Source organism: Strix aluco, chromosome Z (genome assembly GCF_031877795.1).
Source record: "Strix aluco isolate bStrAlu1 chromosome Z, bStrAlu1.hap1, whole genome shotgun sequence".
NCBI classification, from domain to species: domain Eukaryota; kingdom Metazoa; phylum Chordata; class Aves; order Strigiformes; family Strigidae; genus Strix; species Strix aluco.
In genome coordinates, this window is record NC_133971.1 from 16,181,881 (window position 1) to 16,206,761 (window position 24,881).

General features: G+C 40.0%; 1 protein-coding gene across 6 annotated transcripts in view; it reads right to left on the reverse strand.

Moving 5' to 3' along the window:
• IQGAP2 (IQ motif containing GTPase activating protein 2) overlaps window positions 1-24,881 on the reverse strand; it is a 131,866-nt gene that overhangs the window by 39,674 nt on the left and 67,311 nt on the right. For 3 of the 6 annotated variants that reach the window (XM_074812123.1, XM_074812124.1, XM_074812125.1), the window contains 13 exons: window positions 24,427-24,583; window positions 23,872-23,949; window positions 22,038-22,114; window positions 17,664-17,731; window positions 17,187-17,300; window positions 10,221-10,399; window positions 9,478-9,565; window positions 8,773-8,936; window positions 8,161-8,248; window positions 5,562-5,725; window positions 4,866-5,026; window positions 2,425-2,549; window positions 208-371 (listed from right to left, as the gene is read on the reverse strand). In XM_074812123.1, the coding sequence (XP_074668224.1) occupies window positions 208-371; window positions 2,425-2,549; window positions 4,866-5,026; window positions 5,562-5,725; window positions 8,161-8,248; window positions 8,773-8,936; window positions 9,478-9,565; window positions 10,221-10,399; window positions 17,187-17,300; window positions 17,664-17,731; window positions 22,038-22,114; window positions 23,872-23,949; window positions 24,427-24,583 (1,627 nt within the window). The remainder of the gene's footprint in view (window positions 1-207; window positions 372-2,424; window positions 2,550-4,865; window positions 5,027-5,561; window positions 5,726-8,160; window positions 8,249-8,772; window positions 8,937-9,477; window positions 9,566-10,220; window positions 10,400-17,186; window positions 17,301-17,663; window positions 17,732-22,037; window positions 22,115-23,871; window positions 23,950-24,426; window positions 24,584-24,881) is intronic. The other 3 variants (XM_074812126.1, XM_074812127.1, XM_074812128.1) reach the window with 3 other exon arrangements.

Here is a 24,881-nt window from a genome sequence, read left to right on the forward strand (position 1 = left end):
TTATTAATACATTGAGAATTAATCCCTTTTTCCCAGTCAGAATAAGTTGTAGTGGAAAATTACTTAGTGCCAGTTTGTTGTCATTGGCTTATTTACAACCCCATTGGTACAGCTAATCCAAACATGGGGAGAACAGGACAGGGACACATATAAGTGAAAAGAATTGACATTTATTTTCTGACAAACAGCAACAGTCAAAGCTCTAACCTTGCATTTCTGTGCTTTGGCATGGTGCAGAACATCCTGATAGTGCCTTGCATTTACTGGTCTCACATCTTGCAGCTTGGCTGAGGGCAACAATAGAGTTTCTAGAGTTTTCTCAGGATTTCCTTGGTCAATTGCTTCATTAATGTTGCCAATTGCAATGATTCCTATGGAATGGAAAAGTTATTGAAGACAGTTATCAAAGAAAGATGCAACTTATCTGATATCAGGTACAAACAAAGCAGTAACGTAAAGAACAGAAAAATCAAGTAACAAAAAGCAGAGGCAGCAACAGCAGCTGATTTATTTTTGCTCAAATATTCATGTGAAGCTATTAAGCTGTACAGTTTTCCTTTCTGTCACAGTTATTGATTCATCTGAATCTACCTCTTCATAGAAATTAAATTTATCCTTGCCGAAAAAAGGAAAACAGTCTTGCCTACATTCAGGGCAGGAGTATCTACATAAAGCTTAAGGAAAGGTTGAGCATCACATCTAAATATGTTCACCTACATGTTCACTCACAGTGCTGAAAGACTTATTTTCAAGTGATTTCAGACCAGATTACTTGAAACTCTGATTTAAACAAATACATATATACTGGCCTCCTAGCTACAGCATTACATAAATTTTCTTTAAATTTCACCTTAAATAACCAATCTGATAATGTTGACTTTATGAGAAATCACTTGATTGTTCAGACCAGTGGCACTCAGAACTTCAGTCAACAAGTAACATGGCCCAGTGTATTTAATAAAACCTTTAACTCATTTTTTTCAGACTGGTCTCAACATCTTAAAATCGATTTCCTCCTGCTGAAACACACTGCTTGGGGTACTTTCTCCAAGAAGCCACTCCAGAAGAGCATCCACCTCTCTGCTGACAGCAGATTATCACTCACTAAGTCTCTCCCTAACCCATCACAGCCTGACTGGTGATGTCATGGATCCATGCCCTCCTGAGGCTTTGCATATGAGCAATTTTTCTGGGTTGCTACCAAAGAGGGACCATGCAGACATGTGGGCTTGCTTATGGAAATAAAGACCACCCTTCTTCCTCCTCTCTCTGCCCCAAATAACCAACCCAGGGTAGAGGCTAGTGTCACTGAAACAAAGTGCAGCTATTTTAGTATTTAAGACTGACTCTCCTAATGCAAACCCACTTGTTTTAAAGGCATGTTTCAAATCCTAGTGACTGCAGACGTTCAGACAAAAAAATTATGTCAGTCAAATGAACTGTTCAGCATCCCACCCTGCCAGAGGGCACACAAGCAAGCTGTGAGGGTCTGTGGCAACCACTTGACTAGATTTAGGAAGAAAATATTCAGTCAGTTTTAGTATTTCTGTAACAAAGCTTCTACTACCAGTATAAACCAGTAGCACACAGGACATTGATGGCAGTGTGGGAAGGGCACATGCACCATGTGCCAGTGCCACCCTAGAAACAGCCTGCACCTTATGAAGATTCTCAAACTAGACTCCAGACTGCTTCCCAAATGGCAAGCAGTCTGAAAGTTGCCCTATCCTTTCCTTGCTCCAGCAAATTGGACATAATTTGATAGCCTCAAATTTTAGTAAAAAAAAAAAATCATACTTTTATAGCCAGTGGAGAAGCTTGTTCCTTTAGCATTTTTGAAGCCCAAATGACCAGTCATCACATTTAATATAATTAAATGCCAATAGCTACATTCAGCTTCAAAAATAAACTCTAAATCCATTTATATTAGAAAAATCAGGCATAGAAGCTACTTTCAGATAGGAAATCAAGTTACCTAAAAGGAGAGCAGGACAGAATTTCACTGCATAACTTCTTAACTCTCTTGTGAAAAACAAGGGCTTGGAAATAATTTAACATTTAAAAAACCTCTTTTCCACAGGACGCTACCTGTAATTTCTTCCCCTACCCCCCAATATGCTCTTTGCTTACAATTTCTGCAAAATCCCCAAAACAAGACCATCCAGTGCATATACTGATAGATACTGCCAAGTGGGCAGAATTATGGCATTTGTAACACTGCAGAAGACAGGCATCATACAATATCTTTCAGCCTGCCAAAACATAATCAGGAATACTTCAAGGACATTTAACAACCAACGGGCATTCAAAATTCTTTAATGCTCTTCTCTCTTGAAGAGTGTCCAAGGCCATTCAGCACAGAAATTTATATACCAAAGACCATACTATCATCTGTGCAGGCGATGTAGAGGAGGACTTACTTACTTTCATTTTCTTCTTGAATTTGTATATTAACCATGTCAATGCAGTTCTGGATATCATTCCAGCTTAAATAATCTTGGCCTTGAGATGAAGCCTCTGACTTAATAGACAATAGTGTATCACCATAACTACAAGAAGATATAAGATACATAAGTGTGTTTCATATACAAGATAAACTGCCATAAAGAATTAGTCAGATGTGTCACTCATCATTTAGTGCCTAGTATTTTTTTCAGTGAATGAGTTTCAAACTCATCTCTTCCCAGAAATCATACAGACATGCAAGCTGCCTTGCTGGTTCTACAAATGCATTTCAGGATCTTAAAAAATGGCCCTGTACAGTAATTTAGAGCACTTTTCTTGGCAACCTGAGATAATACATACACTGGACATACACTTCACTGCATGATGCTACAGATAAATTTGGGAGAAACTATGGTTGGCTTCTTGATACACTAAGTCAAAGACCAGAATTTCTGCCCTAGCATCAGGTAGCAGCACCTTCTGCTACTTCCATGCTCCCTCCATGTGGAGGAAGATGGGTCATGGGCAGAGGAAGGGAATAAAAATGATGCTTCTCTCCCCACAACTCAAGGTCCTCCAAGCACAGGCTCTGTAGCCTGTGTCTGCTCTTAGAGGGATCACAGATCAAGGTGAGCTGGAAACCTTCACAGTAGTGTAAACTCATGTATACATAAGTTAAATAATTTTCATATTCCTGAATCAAGCATACAACTGCTACAATATGTCAGATCAAATACCTGTCTTCTATTTCCAGCAAAGCCTGAAAAATAAATGTTTGCCAGAAAAAAAATACAGGAGACAATCATAATTTCTGGCTCTGAATTGCCCTTCCAGCATTCAGCGGCCTGTGTTTAAGGGCTTCACAAGTTGGAGGCTATGTATCACTAATAGTTGCAAACAAATCTGTGCTCCATTAATTTATCAACTCTAATTTGAAATCTTATATATTCTTGAGGTATGAGTCCCAGTATTTAAGTGGGTTGTGAGATGGCAGTTCCTTATGTAAATTTTAAACGTAATATTTGATAGCGTCCAAACTTTTCTCACTTCAATTCTCATAAGAAAATAGAAACCGAAGTTGTTAGCAACTTTCATTAACCTTCCCCACAACATACACACTTTTGCAGACCTATGTCATATTTCCCTTAAATTCTCTCTTCTGTGAAACAGATTCTTAATAAGTTCATCTCTTCTGGTAAAAAGCTATTGAACACCATCTCCCTCACTGAAATTTTACTAGCTCTACTGTATTCCTTCTGGTATTGTGCAATCAAAGCTTCCTGCAATATTCATCATATGGTTGGCAGCACAGATTTATATAATACCATAATAAAATTTTATTTTATTCTATAGTCCAACTAATTCCTAGTATTTCATTTTTATTGACTAGCAACTTAATCTAAAGATTAGGTCACAGTAGCACCAGGCAAAAATGCTGCACTTGGAACAATTTGGGGCCATGTCTGTATGCATTGTTTCTCTTGCCCACAAGCACCACCTCATTAGCAGAGGCCAAGTGGCAGAGTAATTTTGCTCCACCTTGTGGCATTCTGCTCCCTCCAGCCAAAACACTAGCCTCTTATTCCTGTCCTGACTGCCTTTCTTTCAGCTTTGAGCCACCTAGCAAGGGCCATTCTTGGATTCATGTTCCCTGGCAGCCTCGTCAAGATCTTCAGCCACTGGTGTCCCTTTTGCCTAGTAATGCCTTCCAGCAGCACATGGAAGATTCCCCCATTCATGGCCAAGAGGCAAGAACCAGTCCATGGCCCCCATGCTCTCACCAACACTCTCATGGCTCAGGTCTCACACAAATCATAGCTCTGCCTGATATTTTCTGCAGATATGCAAAAGATCAGAGGTAGCAGCACATGGCTGTGCCCAGTGAGATACATGGCAGTGCAAGCAGCTGGCAGCTGCATGAAGGCTATAATTTAATGTTGAACAAATCAAACTGCTACATTTTTCAGACCTTTGTAATTCTCAAGAAAAAAGGGATCAGCGATGGTTTAAAAGGCCTCCTGGACCTCAAGGCATTAAACACTACCGCGTTCCAAAGATCTTCTTTTGGTATCGCAGAGAGGTTACTGAATAACAGTTTCCAGCTATAGCTGGTTCATGTTTTAGTGTCTGCAAAAATTCTTGTCAGATCTTAATGTTTGCTTTTTGAGGCTATTTTCCCTGCACCTCATACATCCTCTGCCCTCAAACATCTGAGGTTGTGTGATCGCTTATACTTACGGATATACAACTAGTTCAGCAATTGTCATGTTATCCCTTATTAACTTATAACACAGGTGTTTATCTCGCAGCTCTTTCAACTTCATCACCACAACACAGGACAGCTGACCTAGTGAAATGCCTACTTATCCTTTTGCAGAAGTTGCCAAGTCTCATGCAGACAATACAAAATGAACCTTTACCGTTGAAAGTTTTCCTCTTCCAGATTATTGAAGCCAATGCATGGGTTTCTGAGATGATTCTTTGTGTTTAGGATGTCCTTATTTTCCAAGGCCTGATTTAGCAACACAACAGCTGACAACATTTCTACTGCAATAGACAGTTCATCATATGCCAGGTAATTCTGTAGGACAATAATGTACCACAGTCAGGACGCTAAATAAGCAGTGTAACAAAATTAAGTTACACAGTCTAGATACCATCAAGGAGATGGACTTGATTTAAAAAGTCTGTTGAGTTTCCTAGTCACAGGTATGTCAGATTAACACACCACTGGCGGTAGAGTTTACTGGGTTTGCTACAACATTCCTTCAGCTTTTTCTTCCTTTGATCCATAACCCCATCTATTCTGGTGTTACCCTCATAGCAGGTGATTACTTTTCTACACAATATATAGAACAGTTAGTCCTCAATAAGAGCATGCAACAGTTAAAAAATATCAGTTGTTTTGTTGCAGCACAAGAGCTCAGCCAAAGAAAAGTATCAAGAAACAAATTCTGTGATTCAATATTGCCTATTCAACAACACCATTCATGCAATATATAACACCATGGCAAGGGAATTAAGTCTGATTTTACACAAAAACATGCTATGTTTGTGCTCTTTCATGGTTTGACTACATAACATCAGCAAGCAGGTCATAAGCTTTTCACTCTTACCACAGCATTCTGTTGTTGGAGGTTGAACAGCTCAGTTTGATAGACAGCAGCAGCAAATGAATGAACAACAGGCAGCTGCGCCTCCGGTTTCATCAGTGCAACCAGTGTTTTACTAGGATCACAGTTACGAATTGCAGTATTGATATTGTCAACTGCTATAAGTTCTAGAGAACAGCAGGGAAAGAAAAGCCTATTAAGTTTCATTTCTTTATGCCATGTAGATGACAATTAGGTAATTCCAAAGAATATAATTTGCTGTCATTAGAGATAAAACGTATTTCGTGAGATTCTTCAAGAAACGACTGCTGAATGTTGCAAAAACTGTCTATTCAAAGGTATGCAGCAAATAATTGACTGGAGGACTTTAAAGTTTCTGGACTTCTAGGTATTAGAGACTGCTTATTGTACCTTTAACCCAAAACAAGGAGCTGACCCATCCTAGAACAGAGAAAGACCTACTATCTGTCCTGGGTTTGCTTGCATCAGGTACTACTGGGTATGTCAGCTCCAGTGCCTCAGTCTTGCTTCACCCCAGGTGCTCTCTTCCTTCTGTGCTGTTTCCTTCCTTGCCTCCTCCTTTTGGCAGGACCTAACTCAGCTAAGTAGAACAAGCCTGTCCTGCAACACCATTTTTATTGTCCATTTCAGCAGATCTGGTAGAAATCAGCCAAATGTGTTGGGGGGTTGGGATTTTCTGTAGCTGAACTGATGGAAAACCATATGCTATGGCTTCTAGGACTTCCTCTGCATGCCATCACCTGTTCATTTGTCTGACAGTGTGGATGATCAGTCCTCACAAGCACTGCCATCTAGAAATTATCCCCTTCTCTACAGCTCAGATTCCAAATGAAACAGACCACCTTATAGGAGTATGAGCATAACCCTTTTCGGTACCTGAAAAACCTGTTTTGCTTTTTGCTGAACTGACTTCAACAGAGGTTTGAAGCCCAGCAGAAACATGCTGAAAAACACTTCCTACTTGCGCAGCTACAGAAACCTTACAACACCACTTAGCTTAGTCACAGCCACCATAATTGCACACACCTGGAGGATCCAACTCTGAAGAAACTCAGGCAGGGTGCACCCAGGAACACCTTGTACAAGGGACTGCTCTAGTCTTGCCACAACCAACCTTGAAGGTTAGAGCGTATATAGCAGAGTAAAGAATGACAATTATGTAAAAGTTATTTCCATCAGCAAAATAACCTCCATCTCCTCCACCTTATCTTATGGCTTTTCTGTATCCTGTTATCCAGGGAATGCTTTTAGTCATTGCTGACTGCTCACGTCTGTACAAGACTTCTTGTTCAGCAGACACCATCCACAGTTCACGTATGCAGCAACACTCTTGATCTTATTACACAACACAAAGACTTTGAAAACCTTACTAAGTAACCAGGCCCACCTAAACAAACCCCTCACTTCTCATTTCAACTGCTCTGAAGCATGGTCATATGGGGCCATGTTGTTCTTGAAGGCTCTCTCTATTGGCTATTCCTGAGGTTAGAAAAAGGAAAGGCTCTCAGAGCTATGGTGTACATGCTTTTTTTGAGAAAAGAGTGAAGTGGAAAAGAGTCGGAGTCCACAAATAGAATAGATTAGCTCTGTAGTCAATACCCAGGAACTGAGCATGCAACCTGCAAAGTACACTTCACATTGTTCACATTCCACTAACAAAACCCAATATTTATTTCCTTTCAAACCAAACATAAGAAATATGTTGCTCTCCAGATAGCTGTTACTGCTTTTCATGCAAGATAATTTTTCTCATTTCTTTTACCAAGGAACAACTCTTTTAGAGAAAGTACTGCTCACCATGCCTGATCAATCTAAAACAGGCTAACATTTGAGGTAGCAAGTCAAATGTATCTTCTGGCATAAGCTGAACTCAGTGTACAGCCTTTAAGTCACATTACAAATGCAAGCAGCCTGGATTCAAAGCATTGGAAATAATACCAGAGACAAAACAGAAATTAAGCCATTCCCAGATGTAGCATGAAATGACAGCAGTTTAACCAAAGCTGAACTTCCTAGCAAAGAAGTTTTCAGTTAATAGCAGCAATACACATGCTCTGCAAATTTAGATCCCCCTTAACTATATTTTTTACAAACTACAATGTCTGTATTGTGATATTCTTAGCAGGCTAAGAACAGGTTAAATTTAGATATCTGTCTCAAAGTGAGAATATATATAATTTTCCTCTGCAATGTGACTAGAAATTACTCTTCCATGTGATCATTCTATTTTAATTCTACAAGGATGGTCATCGCTCCCAAGTGAGGATTAATACTGCACCAATAAGTATTCAGGTCATCAAGAAATGCATTGTCTTCAGTTTTAGCCAGTGTGTTTACCATTGGCTCAAGTTATTCAAAGAAAAAAGTATTAGCTACCTCAGATAAGAGTATATCCAATGCAGCACAGACTGGGGACTTGGCAATTGTGACACTGAGAAGGACAGTTACAAAAAAAAAATGCAACGCGTATGGTTTCAGTTTTATAAACTTTGTTTACATGCAAGAAGCAGTGGATTCAATTAATCAGCTTAACATATTTAAACAGTGATTGTAAAAAATGAATATTAAAACAGTTACTCACTAAGCTTGTGAGCCTCAGCTTCCGCATTGGCAACACTAACTTCTTTTTGTATTTCACTTTTGTCGAGCATATTTGGAACCCCTCCTATCTAACAGATCAGAAAAAAAGATTTAATTATGCTTTAAAGTTTGATATGAAATAAGGGATAAAACCCCTTGATGGGACACAAAGGTTTGATTGTACTATCCCCTGTGCATCAAATACAATGTCACAGTAAACACAGCATTTATCTTTCCCTGTGATTTTCATCTTACTCAAAATGATGGATTTTCTCCTTAAAACCCAACCAACTCTTTGATTTGCTGTTAATGATTCAATGTTACCTTTTGTTGTACTCAAGTTATAACTCATTTTCAAAGCAAACATAATATTAGGGGCTGCATGCTATATCTCAAATTTTCTTACTATATCTTAGTAACTACTTATAAGGGCATCATACTCTTCAGAGTAAATGCAGCTACTTTGGTGTTAATTAGTTCATTAATTGTTCTAAAACCTTTATAAAACTGTTTCATAAGTGATGCTGAAGGCAGATGAAAGGCAATTTCTCTCTGGATTAAAATCAGCTAAAAAAATGCAAGCTGACATGTAGCACCTGTTCCATTCAATTACCTGCATTTTCTGTTCTTTAGAATCACACAATTGCAATAGGTACCATGAGGAATTTTGCGGCAGAACTTCAAGTAGGCTCAGAGCAGGACGGTTCAAACCTGCCATCAGTGCCACCTCATCTTGCCGGTCAATAGCCTCATTCACTTGGACTAAAGCTATGTGAACTGAAATGAAAACAATGCTTATAAACAGTAAATATTCTTTTGCAGGAAAGAAGAAAAAGAAAGTCCATTGCTGTCATCATCTCACTTTTTGTAAAAGCCAGCTGGGGTGGCAATCTTTATGCAGCAGAGGATTATCTATTTCAAGACCAGTCCTGTGAAGGGAGTCTCTGGCTCTGTGCAAGCTAACTGGAAGCTTATAAGTGAATTTCAGTTCTATATAGAAGAGGGGGTCAAAATTTACAGTATTCTGCACACATAAGGAACTCAAACGTGAGGAAACAGAGCAGGCAATAATTGATTCAATTCTGAACTGAGGAATTCTTACAGCAAAAACCACAAACACAGACAATAGCCCCCCAAAAGATTAGTAGAGAAGGAACAGCAAGAACAAAACCTGTTAGACAGACATTAGCTATTTCTGCATATTTTACAAGTTTCCACAGAAATATTTTGTTTTTTCATGTGGATTCAAGTTGTGTTCAGCTGGAATCTAGGAGATCACGTTATATGCACACTTCCATAAGGATCCAGAATGGCTTACTGTTTATCTTATTGATATTGCCTTGAATCTCAGCTTGTGTTAGCAGCTCCTCATAGACATCTCTCTCTTCTTCAGAGATTGTGCCGTTCTAAGGAAATAAAATTGTTGCTAGTACAGACAAAACTTTACATAGAGAAAAGCTATTAACAGGAGTTATTAAAACAGCATCAGCTGAAATATTTGCAGGACTTATTTGCAAAGGAATTTGTTGACCACATGAACTAAAGAAATTAGTACTTCATGGTAACTGGCTGAGCAACATTTAAAGCATTTTCTGTTTCTTGTAAAAAAAACATGTAAATACAGTGTAGAATTTTTCAACTGCAGAAACCATTAGTTCTCATGTAAAAATCAAAGGAAATAATTTCACATTAGTGATCTGTGGTAGAGGTTATACTTTTTGTTCCAAAAAGGTACCATTCTTTTTGCAACTTTTTAAACAGAAAATGTGTTTATTCTAAAGCAGGTGATAGAGGAAAAGGAGTCTTTTCTTGTTTAAAGTCTTTCAGTATTTTATTCTTTGGTCAGAGTTAAGCTACATCATATTCATAGTAATCATATTCTTATAAATTTGGCTGTTGTCTTGTTGCATTACCATTACTTGTCTTATATAGCTTAAAAGGTTTTTTTCCCTAATTGCACTAATTTTTAAAATTAAATTAATTTTTAAAACAGTAATACTACAGCATAAGCAGCAACATGAAAGAACATATATACTAGGGGTGCTAATAAAATACCATTACCTTAAGTCTTGCATTTGATTCTTTTCTCCTTTTAGCTTCAAAGAGTTCATTCTGATAGTCCTGTGCAAGTTCCTCATCCACGTTTAGCAACATTGCATTTGGGTTCCTCAGAGTTGCAATGGTTTGCTCAGCTATTCCCTTCTCAACAGCTTCATTAATTGCTATTACTGCTGCATGCACTAAAATTAAAAGCACAAACCTAAATTTCAGGAAAAAAACCAGTCTCAAAACTGCCACTGTGTCTTCTGATATATTAAACACTCATTTCAAACAAGTGTTCAACAATTTACATATTTCACTTCAAACATCCCACTCCTAATGTTTCGCCTAGACTGCAGCAACAAAATCAGTCTATGTTTGCTCAAAGGTAGCACATTGCTGTCTGTTCCATGTTTGCCCTTCTCCAAAGTAAGGGTTACTATTTTACCAACAGAAAATAAAACATGAGTTACATTTTATTCTTCAAGTCCTGTGTCATTTAGAAGGCAATTATATGCAGGAATTTAAAACATTTTTTGGTAGTTTTTCTCTTAAAGCTGTTTTCATATCCATAAAGGTATGAAACATATGAAAGTACTGGCTAAACTAAGTATAGCTGAAAGATATTCTTGTGAATAAGGAAATTCAAACTCCGTGAAACTTGTCCTCCAGAAAACATAGTTAAGACTCCCCAGGCAGGGTGCAGGCCTGCACACTACATCTAAGCCTGCCTGGGATGAACCAGCTCCTTTCCTAACTGAGGATCTCCGTGAGCAGCTGCAGAACCAGAGAGGCAGGGATGTAATGGTCCCTACTTCGGTCACCTGCAAAGCCACAGGACAGCAAACTTCAAACAGGGGAAAAGAACACCCAAAGGGCTTTGCAGGGTTCCCAAAACATTATTGCACAGGAAAAGGGGAAAAAAATGGCATAGGACTCACTATATCCGTTGATCAGCTGAAGTGTTAAACCTTTCCTTTGAGAAGACAAGAAAGCTTCTAAACAAACGTTTGACTCCAAGATTTTAAGAGTCAGAAATGCTCTTGTTTTTCCGCAAACTTGTTTTTCAGCAAATTTACATGAATGTACAAAATCAAAACCACTTGCAGCTGAATTAAGTGTAGACTAATGGCTAACACACCCTTCCCAGGTACTCCCTGCACACATTTGGCTCTAAGATCGCTCTAGATGAAGGACTTCCACTAGAGCTACAGTTTATCTGGACCTTCATGCCACAAAGACCACAACTGTCTGCTGGCATATTCATCTCACAGATTTCACAGACATTACTACATAAAATGTAATGTTTATCTAGACATTACTCCAAAGGGGGAACACAGCTTCTCCCCATTTATCATCACAGCAGCTTGTCTAGGATTTACTTTCATGTCATCACCGAGATGAGTGAGGGAAAACATGAATGCTATCTAACTGGAGGAAAGCATTAAGTAAACAGCACCTTTTTGGATTAAGTTTAACTGAGGGTCTACATATCTGAGTTTAGAGCCTTCAGTTTCTTTCACTATATGTGTCCTTGTTCAGCTAGGATAGGGTTAAGTTTCCCCAGCAGTGGGGGGAAGCTCTAGCCGGGTTATTCAATACCATGCTGACGTCACATCCTGGCACCCAAGCGTGGGAGAATTGGTGAACGTGTGTGTTATGCGATCGTTCTGCTCTCACTGCTGTATCGGTACATATCTTGCTCTGTTCATTGTTATTATTGTTATTGTTGTTGTTTGTTGTGTTGCTGTTGCACTGTTGTATTAAACCTCTCCTTATCTCAGCCCCGGGGCTTTGTATTTCACTCCCTTTGTGGGGGAGGGGCAGCAGCCACGTGGTCTCAGACCCCGGCAGGGGCTAAACCACCACAATATCAAACAAATGAAAGATGCTTGTCAATGATCAGGAAATTTGAGTTTTTAGGAAAACAAGGTGTCCTGGTTTAGCCAGGATAGGGTTAAGTTTCCCCAGCAGTGGGGGGGAAGCTCTAGCCGGGTTATTCAGATACCGTGCTGACATCAGGTCCGGGCTCTTTAGCGCAGGAAGAATCGGTGAGTGCAGCCGCTCCTCTCACTGCTGTATAGGTACATACCTTGCTCTGTTCATTGTTATTACTGTTATTGTTATTGTTGTTTGTTGTGTTGCTGTCGCACTGTTGTATTAAACCTCTCCTTATCTCAGCCCCGGGGCTTTGTATTTCACTCCCTTTGTGGGGGAGGGGCAGTGGCCTCATGGTCTCAGACCCCAGCAGGGACTAAACCACCACACAAAAGAATGTACAAATTTAGGAGAGTAGAACAGAAGAGCAGACCACTGGAAATTCAACATGGGCAAACAAAGCATGAAGTGAAGATATACATTCTCAGAGAAGGCAGTTACTGGAACAACTTGCCTAGATGTTGGTGGATGATCCGTTTCTGAGCATTAAACTCATGGTAGAAAGTTGTTCTAAAATGATTTCACTCTAGTTCAGTTCAGCACAGCATTAGATGGGAAACATAAGCAGTTGACATGGTAGAGAAGAAGTGAGACACACACTAGTTCCTTTGACATTTGTCATGGTTTAAAACCACCTGGGGAATCGTGGAGAGAATTGGAGGGCTAAAGGTAAGAAGGCTCTCCTTGAAATGCCAGAGTTGGGTAGCCACTTCATTCACAGTTGGAATCTCATCATCTCCTGTATCTACTACCACCACCGAGCTGGTATACGGTGATGGTGCACTCTGTACAACCTTCTGCCACATGGGAAATCATCTGGGTCTTCAGATAACTGCATGTTTGTTGGGTCATAAAAGCTCTCTCACAACTAATTCTGTCAGGTACTGGATACCTCTTTCTATATTGACCCACTTGCCTGGATTACATACCATCTCTTCCTTGGAGGGATGCCTTTCCCTCACACCTGACAAGAGCTGCCTCCAGAGGCTGTGGGTTTGTGATCCTTTTCCAATCAATTTATCAATGCCTTCTTCCTTAGTAATGGAACCCAGCTGCCTGGCTTCATTACCTTCTACATCCAAACTACTGGTCTTTTTTTCCCAGCATCTGAGCAGCCAAGTGTCAATGTGCTTGCCTTAGCAATGGCTGAAATCTTTTTGTATACCCCACAGTTCACTCAGGGATAGAGATGGGGTGGAGGTGGTTACTGTCTTGTCTTCTCCCTCCTTCTCCTCCTCTCCCTAGGAAGAGCATCTTCATCCCTTTCTAAATGTGACAACCTTTGCATCCGTTTCTTCTTCTGTACAGGGGTGACTGATACCAGTGAAGGTTGGTCCTTTGGTTCAGCTGCAGTGCTTGTTGCTAGGGTTGGAGGGGCTGCAGTGCCTGTCACTTTATTGTCCGATCCAGAGACCTTCTCTTCCCCTGGAGGGTACTGAATAGTGTTGAACAGGGCTCAGTAGGCATGGGCCAGGCCCCAGCACACATTGCAGTGGTTTGTGTCTCTCTGGAATTGTCAATGTGACAGCATACTTTTTCCAAATGTTCCAAAAGTTTTTCGGGATTCTGCACTTGTTCAAGGGTAAAATTCCAAACCATTGTAGGTGCCCACTGTCCTAAATACTTGCCCATGCTATCCCATACAACCTGCCACTCATAGCTCTCCAGCCTGGGAGTAGGTCTCTGGCTGATACTCTTATATAGTTACTTAACCCTGAACAAAACCTGAACCATGTTCAGGGTTGGCTCCTAGCAATAAGGCCATGTTAGTTTCAGCAGTCCAAGAATATTCAAAAGTTTTGAAATTCTCAAACGCTATTGTAATTAACCTGGAGAAAAAGGGGAAAGTGAAGGAAGGTGTCTCCCCTATGGATTGGCTCTCAGAGGAGAAGAGGTAAAGTGTGTAACTGTTAACCCTTTCTGCTAGATGGTCCCCAAAGCACAGAGGTGATGACAATGCTGAGTACAAATACTAGACTAATCCCATGACTGATAACCTTATCATGCCATAAATCAGTGTTACATAGTACAGCAAAGTGAAAATCTAAATTCCACCTCCCACTGGTGATAATCAGCATCATAAGTACTATATCTAGCAAGTGAGGTGATATATAACACAACTCTAAAAACAAGCACCATGAGTCTAGGAGCCAATAAATTGACATTATGACAAGCAACTATTGAACCAATATAATGAATGCTTATAACAAATTCTTTGTAATATGCTCTGGCCAGATATGTTGTTATCTCAACCCTTCTTTGTGTCCCATGTTGGGTGCCAAAAAGGACTGTTGTGGTTTAAACCTGGCCGGCAGCCAAGCACCACGCAGCCAGTTGCTCATCCCCCACTGCCTGGGGAGTGGGGGAGCGAATTGGATGGGTAAAGGTAAAAAAACTTGTGGGTTGAGATAAAAACAGTTTAATAATTGGAATATAACAATAATAATAATAATAGAAAATACGAACTAGTAATGCACAATGCAGTCGTGCACCACCTGCTGACCAATGCCCAGTACCAGGCTAGCAAGCCCAGAGAAGATAAGATCCTGAAACCACAATCCCACAAGCAGGAGAGTGAGCTTCCTGGTCAGCTCTCATCTATATACTGAACATGATGTTCTATGATATGGAATATTCCACTGGACAATTTGTGTCCGTTGTTCTAGCTATGCTTCATCCCAGCTTCTTGTGCACCTGCACACTAGCAGAATATGGGAAATTGAGAAGACCTTGATTTCTTAGCAACAGCTATAAGCATCAACATATTATCATCATTCTTCTCATACCAAATCCCATGTTGTATCTAAAACACAGCACTATTCTAGATACTAGGAAAAAATTAGCTCTATCCCAGTTGAAACCAGGACAACATTGAACTTTACAAATAGGGGAAGTTCAGATTAGACATTCGGAAAAGGTTCTTCACTGAGAGGGTGGTTGGTCACTGGAAAAGGCTCCCCAGGGAAGTGATCATAGCACCAAGTCTGTCAGAGTTCAAGGAGCATCTGGACAATGCTCTTAGTCATATGGTTAATTTTAGGTAGTCCTGCGAGGAGAAGGGAGTTGGACTCAATGATCCTTATGGGTCCCTTCCAGCTTGAGATATTTTGTGAACACCCAGATCAACTTCAAGGGGCTAAGAGAAGACACACATATCAGCCCCACCATCCTCATACAACAAAACATATAGGAAGGATGTAATCTATTCCACAGTTGTGTAAGAGGCCTCACTGACATAAGTGGAGCTAGCTAAAAGTAGTCAAAATGTAAGTTCACGGTTAGGAGAGATGTGAACAGGTATTGGTGGATGTTGTGAACCCATCTACCAAGAGAAACAGTGAGAAGTCTGACTAGATTTGAAAGAGTAGTCTGGAAGCATAAGAGTATCAGAGAGGGTTACTTGCAGAATAAGCTCACTTTGAAAGCACTTAAGCTTACTCTTTGCACGCTGATTTCTACTATTGCTGACTGCACAGCAGGGGTCATCACAGTTGTTTCACTTCATATCTCCTTTTGCTAACTTCATGTCGGAAGCATGGTGGTAGACCCTTTCCTCCAGCAGGATCTCCATGTCCTACCTCACTAGTGTGTGAGGGTTCCCATTGCAGATGTTTCCTGTTCTGGGGCAGGGCACGTTATCTACAAAACTCTCCTTGCCCAAAGGGACAGAAACAGCATCAGGAAACCCTGCTTTTCTATGGAAGACTGAAAACACTGCAGAAGTTAAAGGAAAACCTACACACACTATAATAAGCTTTCAGAGAAGGAAGTTGCAGCCCTTTCATCTTCAGGGAAGGAAGGAAGCTCCCTGGAAAAGTGCTTGGTAGTCATTAAATCTCTGAAAATTTGCTGAAAAAGGCAACAAACTACCCCCACTTCCAAAGGCAGTATTTCAAGAGCTAGCTTTGCAGAAGCATGCACATATTAAGCTATAGCAGGCTCCAAAATATACAACACAGACAATGCGAATCAACATAAAGGACTGTGTTTTAAATTAAGGTCAGGAGATTTCTGCACACTAAGTAACATCATGAATCAGCTTGTTTCAGTTATGCTACTTTGCAAGGTTTAACAAAGTTGTAATGGAACTTAATTATAATGCAGCCCTTATTCCCCTCACCTTCCCTTGTACGGTCTGTGGTACTGTTACTGGTTTGTACCAATGACTCACTGTGCTGTTGAACATACTCAAGCCAGCCCTTCTGCTCTCCAGTTTGCCCCTCTGAAAAAGGCTAGGAGTTTGAACAAAATACCTAGAGCTCAAGTGTGGATTTAAGTGGACCCACTTCATTTCATGTCATTTAAGTTCAAGCAATTGTTTCTGTATTTTTAAATATATGACTTCATTCCACAAAAAAACTGAAATGGAGGAAAAAAACAGATTTGCAGATGGATAGTTTTGGGCAGCAAAGCACTTAATTTTATTTTTGAGTGAAAGCTGTTCAAGACAGACTCAAAAGGACGACAACTGTGCATCAATCCCCCTAAAAAGGAAAAGCTTATTATGGATGCACCAGCAGGATGTACCCTCCAGCTGGGTTTACCATGCTGCGGGTCACATGCCAGCGGTCAAGACAGATCAAAAGCTGCCCACAGAGCCCAATGGTTACTCCATGTATGCTCCACCATACACGAGAAAGTTGTCTATCTGGAACAGTGCCTTGTCCTCACAGCCCAACACAGAAAGGAGGCACAGAGAAAACAAGTTGTTCCCATGGCTGTCTCCGTGGTACCCCCTACAGTGCAGAGGCAGATGCAAAGCTCAATTCATCATTCTAGAGGAGCACTAGCTACCAAAACATTAAATCCATGCAAAAGTTTGTAAGAAATCTCTGTTTCTGGTAGCACTTCCTATGGTTCAGTGGAGATGCTAAAGATGCAGACTGAAAGATTGCAAGAGCTCTTGTAACCATGATGCAGTTCAATAGTGAAAACTTGTTTGCTTTTCTTGTTACGTATTGAGGTGGCAAACTAGGTGAATTACAGAAAATATTTTGTTAGTGTTCGGTCAAATTATGCAGTAGAAAACAGAAAAAAAGTCACACTTACATGCAGCTTCATCCACTGATAATTCACTGGCTAGAATCCCACCAATTTTGCTAAAAGGTGGCATCTGTATACCGTACTTCTCTAGCTCCTTTCGCATGTTGCTGATTTCTTCCTCTGTTCATGTGAAAAAAATAATTATCGTCAAAAAAACCCAGAAGAACTTCATTATGAATCACCATACCTATAGACACATGTGCAACATTTTGACAGCACTTGTGGCTGGGACTTCTTAGCAGTTTTTCCTCCCTATTTTGAAGGCATCTAAGATACGACAAGTATTCCATGCAAATTCACTCCCTTCTGTCCTTCAGAGATTGACATTCATTAAAAGTAGCAGCCTCCCCACCTCTTTAATTAGGTTGTGTTCAGAACAACCTTGTGGGAGAAGAAAAACCATAATAGAAAATATGTAGAATGTTAGCAGATTTACTCGGTAAAGAAACCAACTAACATATGATTAGATAAGCAGTTAATTACCTGTGAAGTCTACTTTTCCCAGTAGGTCCTGGATCTGTGGTGCTAATCCTAGTTTGAACAGATATAAACTGTGAAGAAGAAAATCAGAATTTTAAGTCCTGTACATGATTGAGGTGTTCACTTTCTGTAGAAAAGCGCTTTTATGAAGCTTGCCCTTTAACCTCTGACTTTCATGGGCATGTACAGAATAAATTAACCCTACAGTTTTCTTAATGCTGTAATTTTAATTCTTACAGAAAGAGAAGTGTTTCTTGACTTGATATTTCAAAGAAGCATCTCTAAGAGAGGCACTGTCAGCATATCTCAGATCACATGGGATGTATAAACAAGTAGAAATCCTTAGTGGAAGACAGTCAAAGAAATTAAAAATCTAGTATTGGGAAAAAAAAAAAAAATCAAGATGTGAATGCACTTTAGTACAGCTTATAACTTTGGATCTATGTACTACTTTGACTTGCATTCTTACATCCCTGTAAGTAATAGCTGAAGACACACAAATCACTGACACCCTTCTTACTAAGTGTAGAGTTACAAGGACCTGTAAGTACATCCAAGCCTGTCTCAAATATATTTGCTATTTAGCTTTTGGAAAATGAAGAGAGCTCAAATAAAAGTGCTATCCAGTGAACTAATATTTTGTTTCAGTATAGCATCTAATATATCTATGCTCATTATTCCTAAAGCTCTGGGGTGCTATCTGAAAAAAACAAGTAAATCCATATTTTCTCAATATCTTCCAAACACAAGGCATGTATTTATCTACAAAATTCTGGTGTTTCTAATTTATCAATGAAATTCAATAAACAAGTGAGTTTTGCAAGCAGTGATCAAAAATGTAGATTTTAAAAACAAGACTTAAATAATGCATTCCTCCAAAAAGATTATTTTGAATGTTTTTTTTAAAATGACTTCACCCCAACCTCATACACTGCAAATGTATATTGTGGCTTGGCTTTTTGTTTATAGAGGGACACATTTCCCTTTTGTATTTTGTTGTTGTTTTTTGTTGTTGGGTTTTGGGGTTTTTTTTGCTATTAGCAAATTACAGGATGAGATTCAAAGCAAGTTTTTGTAGCTGTCACATCTATTTCAGAGCACACAGAATCCGCATTTCATCTTCCATGCTACCACAGCTACTTCTCTGCCCTGTCACAACCTGGGTGGACACAACAGCACATCTCATGTAGGATGACACTCTTTTGACTGCTGCAGCCCCTCAAAATCATTGTTACTGTCATTCTCAGCTTTCAAAGCAGTCTTAAATGCAAATTAGTTATAGCAGGAAAAAAACCCACATGACTAGAGCTATGAACCAGGTTTCCCCATTACCTTGATCTGCTTGCCAGTCTTTTTATTCTAAGTTTGAGACAGGGACACAGTCCTGGCTGAAGTACCAGGTGTGATACAGTTACAGAGATCAGCAACATCACAGGGCTGTGCTGGCTCTTTTGGGGGCCACCACAGTAAAAAGACAGAAGAAAAAATGTTGCGAACATTAGAGACTCATTTTTGCTGCTCAACACTTTCATGAGGATATTGAGACATGTGCATTACTTCCTATGCTCCTTTGGATAAACTTAACCACCAGGTGGTGCTGAAAATGTGTTTTGAGCCTTCCAGGGAACACAAAGACACTTCTACTCTGTATTACTTGAAACAGCTTGCTTAATGCTTTTATGGTGTACCTTGAACCTCAGGGAACCCACATAAAAACAAAAGCAAGGGATCTTGGGGTTAAGAAAGCTGGATGTAAGGAATCAGGAGCAGGGAATAAACAAAGGGAAAAGGGCAGTTCCCAAGCAAAATTCCCTTTGCATCGCCCATGCAGAACTGCAGTTCATATCAGGCAGAGGTTCCTGGGTCTTGTTTTAGCTCATGTATATCACGCGTTAAAAAAACAGATCTGAAAATAGTGTGCTTTCTCATCTGCTTGTTATTCTACTGTTTCCCAGGAAAACAATGTTTTGAATCTGTCCAGCTTCAGAGATAGCTCGTGTAGGACGTACAAGTGGTCTGCTTGCAAAGACCATCTGAAAACTGAATTTTTCAGGGAGAAAAAAAATATCTCATAAGCACTGCTATTTATGAACAAGAACCACTGTTAGCATCTTAATTTAAATGAAGCCGTTCTTAACCTCATTTAGTACAGGAACAAATCCAAATCGGCTTTCACAAAACAATCACAAAAGAAATGAGATCTATGCCTTCGTATTGTTCAGGTTGGGCTTTAAGTATCAATGTTTCAACAGGAGAAAAGCAAGAGGGTAATTATACTCAATAGGAGTCTAGAAATTGTTTGTTAAGCCACTCCTTCCTGGCCAGAGCAGTGCTGTATTTGACAGTGCAAGTTGTTCTGCATACTGTAAGTGCAATGATCTTCATTTCAGACTTGAACCAGGACATATGCTAAAAATACTTTTAAACCATCTTGCTTAGAGTCATTATCCATCTTCAGGCCCTCTAGCAGCATAAAAATCAGCAGACCCCCAAATAACCAAAGCCCTGTGAAATGTTAATGTTTCAGATATCAGATAGACAATTTGGATAGAGTTCTTTGCTTCTATTACCTGCAGTTAAGGCTATTTCATCCTTCTTAAAGGGGCAATTAAAAATAATCTTAGCCATTTTAAGCACTTAAATTATGTACACTGACTGTGCATAAATGAAGTCATGTAGGAAAAATGTCAACTAAAGATGGCTTCAGGATTTCCAAGAATGAGAATAAGAAAATATCCTATCTGTGTTAAATTTACATGATTTTGTTGGAAAGCTCAAGAAAAATGTTGTTTCAGAGTAATGACTTGGTAACAACTAAGAAAGCATGGGAAGTAGGTGAACCTCTTACCTCTCTGAGAAATTGCTCAATTTTCCAAGTTATAAACCTTTGAAATCTATCTGAGCATGTGCTCCAAAATGTATTAGAATTTAACATTCAAACCCAAGGGTGATTCTTCATATAGTGGTCATGTGCACATGCTACAGCCGCAAAGGTGTTCACAACTGCTGTTTCTAGATGCTGTGGTGCTGGACTCTGAGAACAACAGGGACATAGATTTTTCTAGAGTTGGTGAACCCTGTACTAATTCCCTAGAGAGGATGCTCTGACAAACGCAGAGAGTAGAGCTTGTGGGGTGCACAGCGTGGAGCCAGTGCAACAGATGCCAGCAGGTCAGTAGTTACAACAGCAGCAGAAAGGGAACAGAGCTGGATTCCTGCAGCTCAGTGTTCCTCTGATGCCAATCCAACTGGGAATGCTGCTGGCCAAGCAAGAGCTAGTTAACACCAGAGGCCCATGCATCCACTTCAGGCTTACATAAGACACTCACCAGCAGAACAGACCACGCTACCAAGTTTACTGTCAGTTAATATTACACCAGGCATAATAATTTCAAGTGGCAACACTTGTCAAAGATGACAAAAAAATACCAGGGCTGTCAATTCCAAACACCTAGCATTTGAAAGAAATATGAACTTTGGTGGTATGCTCTATTTATTGGCAGTCAATGGAGAGTGCCAGAGTGGGCACATAATTTCAAGAATTAGACCTTAAAAAAATTTCAATTACAGCATGTATTGAATAGTTTCTGGCCTATAGCCCTGGAGCAGCTGATGTGCCTTTGAACACCATTAGGAATGTAGAAGAGAGTTTGGGGTGTAAATTAATTATGTTCTCTGCAAGCCTAGTTGCAAGAAAATAATGAAAGAAAAAGCTAATTTCTTGCATATGGAGACCTAGGAGAGCCACAAGAGGGAGGAGCTGTCTGCCAACACCACTGCCTCTCACACCAGGGACAACACAAGGCAGATGTTTGCTACTTTTAATGCTAAATGTCAAGAAAATCCATAAGGCAAAACATAAAAAAAATTTTAAGCCCTACCTTCAGTCGTGTGGTCAAAGCCTTCCTGACTTTACATTCAAAATCAAGTTGCTCAGAACTTTGAAAAACATTAATTTTTACATAAATGACCTCAGAATACAGTAATTATTTGCTCCTCTTTTGGGACAGAAAGATGCAAGTTCATAATTCTCTGATCATCACATCTGCCCCATGGTTATACTAATATTTTGCTAAGTTTTTGTTCATTTATTTAATTTCTATTGCAGTAAGTGATTTGAAATGGTAGGTGTAATTTGTGAGGGGGTATACTCATTGAGAGAGGGATATCTGTGCTAATTCAAATTCAATAGTCCTTCATTTCTATTTTGAAAATAATTTGGTCAATAGTCCTGACAGAGTTGGACTTTTGTCTCCAACTTTAAATTAACTTCTGAATTCTGACAGATTTTGATATACTGATTACCCTAAAGCCATTTCAAGACTTACACTCCTATGTTTGGCAGCTACTTTAACTTTTACTCCCACCAACAGTTACCTTAGAGCATGAATGCAATATATCATCCTAGGGATGTTTTTCCTGTCGTAGACATCTGTAGTCTCTGGATAAAAGATCTAAAAGCAAAGAGCATACAGTTAAAGGAGGAGAAATATTACTAAGCAAAAGAGTACCTAAAATGAGCTCTCTACAGAACCATACCTTAAACTTAGAGAATTTCAGCTGTTACTTCTATACAGTTATGAATTGAGTCTCTTCTGATGTTATTTTAACTTTATCAGTAGTTTTTGTAAGGAAGAATTTAATAATGCATAAAAGCTACTTAAGAGGAAGAAAAAAGGGAGATAAGCAGACAGAATTTCAGCAAGGTTTTTAGAAAAGGTCTTTCAGCACAAGCTCAGCCAGTAGGTCTTGTCTTCCTACAGACACCCAAAACCTGGGATGCAGTTACAATTTGGAAAGCCTCATTGCAAGCCAAACTTATCAAATATGGTTTAAAAATGCAAAATTCTAATTGCCAGCACCCCTAACTTTGTGAATACATCATTCACAGAGAAAGATATTCAGAGAGAGGAATATTAAGCAATTTAGCCAAAAAGTCACATCATAAGTTCCAATTCTAGTTCTACCACTAATTTGTTCCTGGCCTTGGTCCCAGTCACTAAACACTGTTTCTCCACAAAAACAAAATAAAAGACTTAGCTAACCATGAGAGTTGGCAGCGTGCTTCCAGCCCAGGCCAGGCACTCAGGGCTGCACCATCCCACAATTAATAGGACAAGACTAAGTCAGCAGTACAGTGCCCTCTTCATCATATGCTCACAACAGCTTCGGGAGGGAGACGTGGGAAAACTTTTGGCCATGACCATCCTTCACAACAGAAGCAAAACCTTCCAGGGGAGGGATGGCAGGGTGGAAGTCAGCCAGCTGAATGGAGGACTCTAGTTAGACAAAAAAAAGCCTGACCTGGGAAAGGCAGGACTCTCTCTGTCTCTGTGGCATTTCTGATGGCAATCATGGGTGTAATTCTCTGCTTATGGGCACCTGCTAGCCGCTAGTCCCTGCAGCCCTTCACGCAGCTGTTTGAGCATACCCATTGTGCCAGCACAAGGCAGCGCTGGGGCTGCTGCCACCCAGGCACCCTGGGAGCAGTTGCTGGGCAGCCTGGGTGAGGGAGTACTTGTCCCATGCTGCATATGGGTGGAAATGTCCAAACAAGCAGAGTAGCTGTTTCCACACAGCCCTTTCTTAAAGGATTTTCATCTGAAAAACACTCACTGGTGCCCAGAAACAGCAGCAGAGGGGGAAGATGACAAGCGAAGACCCACAAGGAGGAAGATAAATATGAGAGGTGACCCAAGAAAGCAGCTGACAGAAGAGAAGCAGCAGCACAGCCACGCAGATGCACTGGAGTGTGCAAGGACAGTCTGAAAACAGGGTACGGGCAGAGAAAGTGGGATGTACATTAAGAAGAGGCAGCAAGAGACATGGTGAGAGGTAGTAACCTAAAGGAAACAAATATTTAAGTTTTCTGTTTTAAACCATATTCCTTTCAGGCCCCCAGAGACTGTACTAGTAATAAGGTATAGCTAAAACACTGCTAGTGGCCCATTTGCCTTCCCATGGGAGAAGCACCCCGAGCATTTCCACCCACAACACTCATTCAGAGCAGCCTTAGCCCACACACACCAGCAGCAGCACATAGCTGACACTCCCACTGTTTTCAACATTATCTTCTCTTCAGATTTGTTTCCTGAATTACCCCTTCCCTGTAGACTTACTGTAAACAACTGTTTATGCTCAAGCACATGAAAGGGGATCTCAGTGAGTCAGTACTTTGAGCCAGTTTCTTTGCTAAAACTTAATGGTGTACCTTAGGCAGACCAATGGACTCCATTGCTCTTAACCACTGCACAGTGTTGTCAGTGTGCCGAAAATGAAGGCCAGACCTCTATTGGAAACATAGAAGGAAAAGATTATCAAAATCACATGAAGCAAATTCTCTGATTATTGTTCTTCCTGTTGCTTCCCAGTTTCATATCCTGAAGTTGAACTCAGAAAATTTTTCCTTGTTTCCCAAGATGAGGAAAATTTGGAATAGTTACAAAATTTATTTACTGAATTGCTTTTAGATCCTACTCCTAATAAGAAATAATTGTATGAATGGTAAGACTCATGTTTTCCCTGGAACCAGAAGTGTAATTTATTCAGCTTTAAAAACATTAAGTGACACTAACACAGTTTTTCTAAGGATAAAGCATTTCTAACATCATGTTGGCTTCTTAGTGCTGTGTGTCTTTCATCTAGTCCCGACAGTCTTATGAAAGAGGTACACAGAAAGCTACTTGACCATACTTGTGTATCTAAGAGTTGGAAGACAAGACATTACACTTTGTCTCATCAGTGAGAGAACTGAAAAAGTTATTACCTTATAGCGTGTCTGCTCCACATCATAGATCTTCTTGCCTGACACCACATTAGGGGCAAAGAATTTCGCGAGCTTGGCAAGGTAAACACCATTTCTTAAGCCTTCCTCCAGTTCTGTAGTTGGGGGCAGCTCTTCTTCCAAGCAGACCTCCATCCACCTACAGAGACATCATTTGAGAAATGTTGTTATTTGTGATTTTAGTATAAGTGACACCTTTCACCCACAGCCATTGTACTTTTAATGTCACTACCACAACATAAACATAAGAGAAAAGGGCATGGGCTAAAGAGAAAACTCTCATATTCATTCACATGGCAGATCAAAATGACTAGAGAGTCATATCTGCATTATGTGATCGTGACCCATTAATAACCAAACAACATGCTTTGAAGTATACATCCCCTAAGGGGTCAAACTTAGATCTTTTGATCATCACTAGGCTTTTAAATAGACAG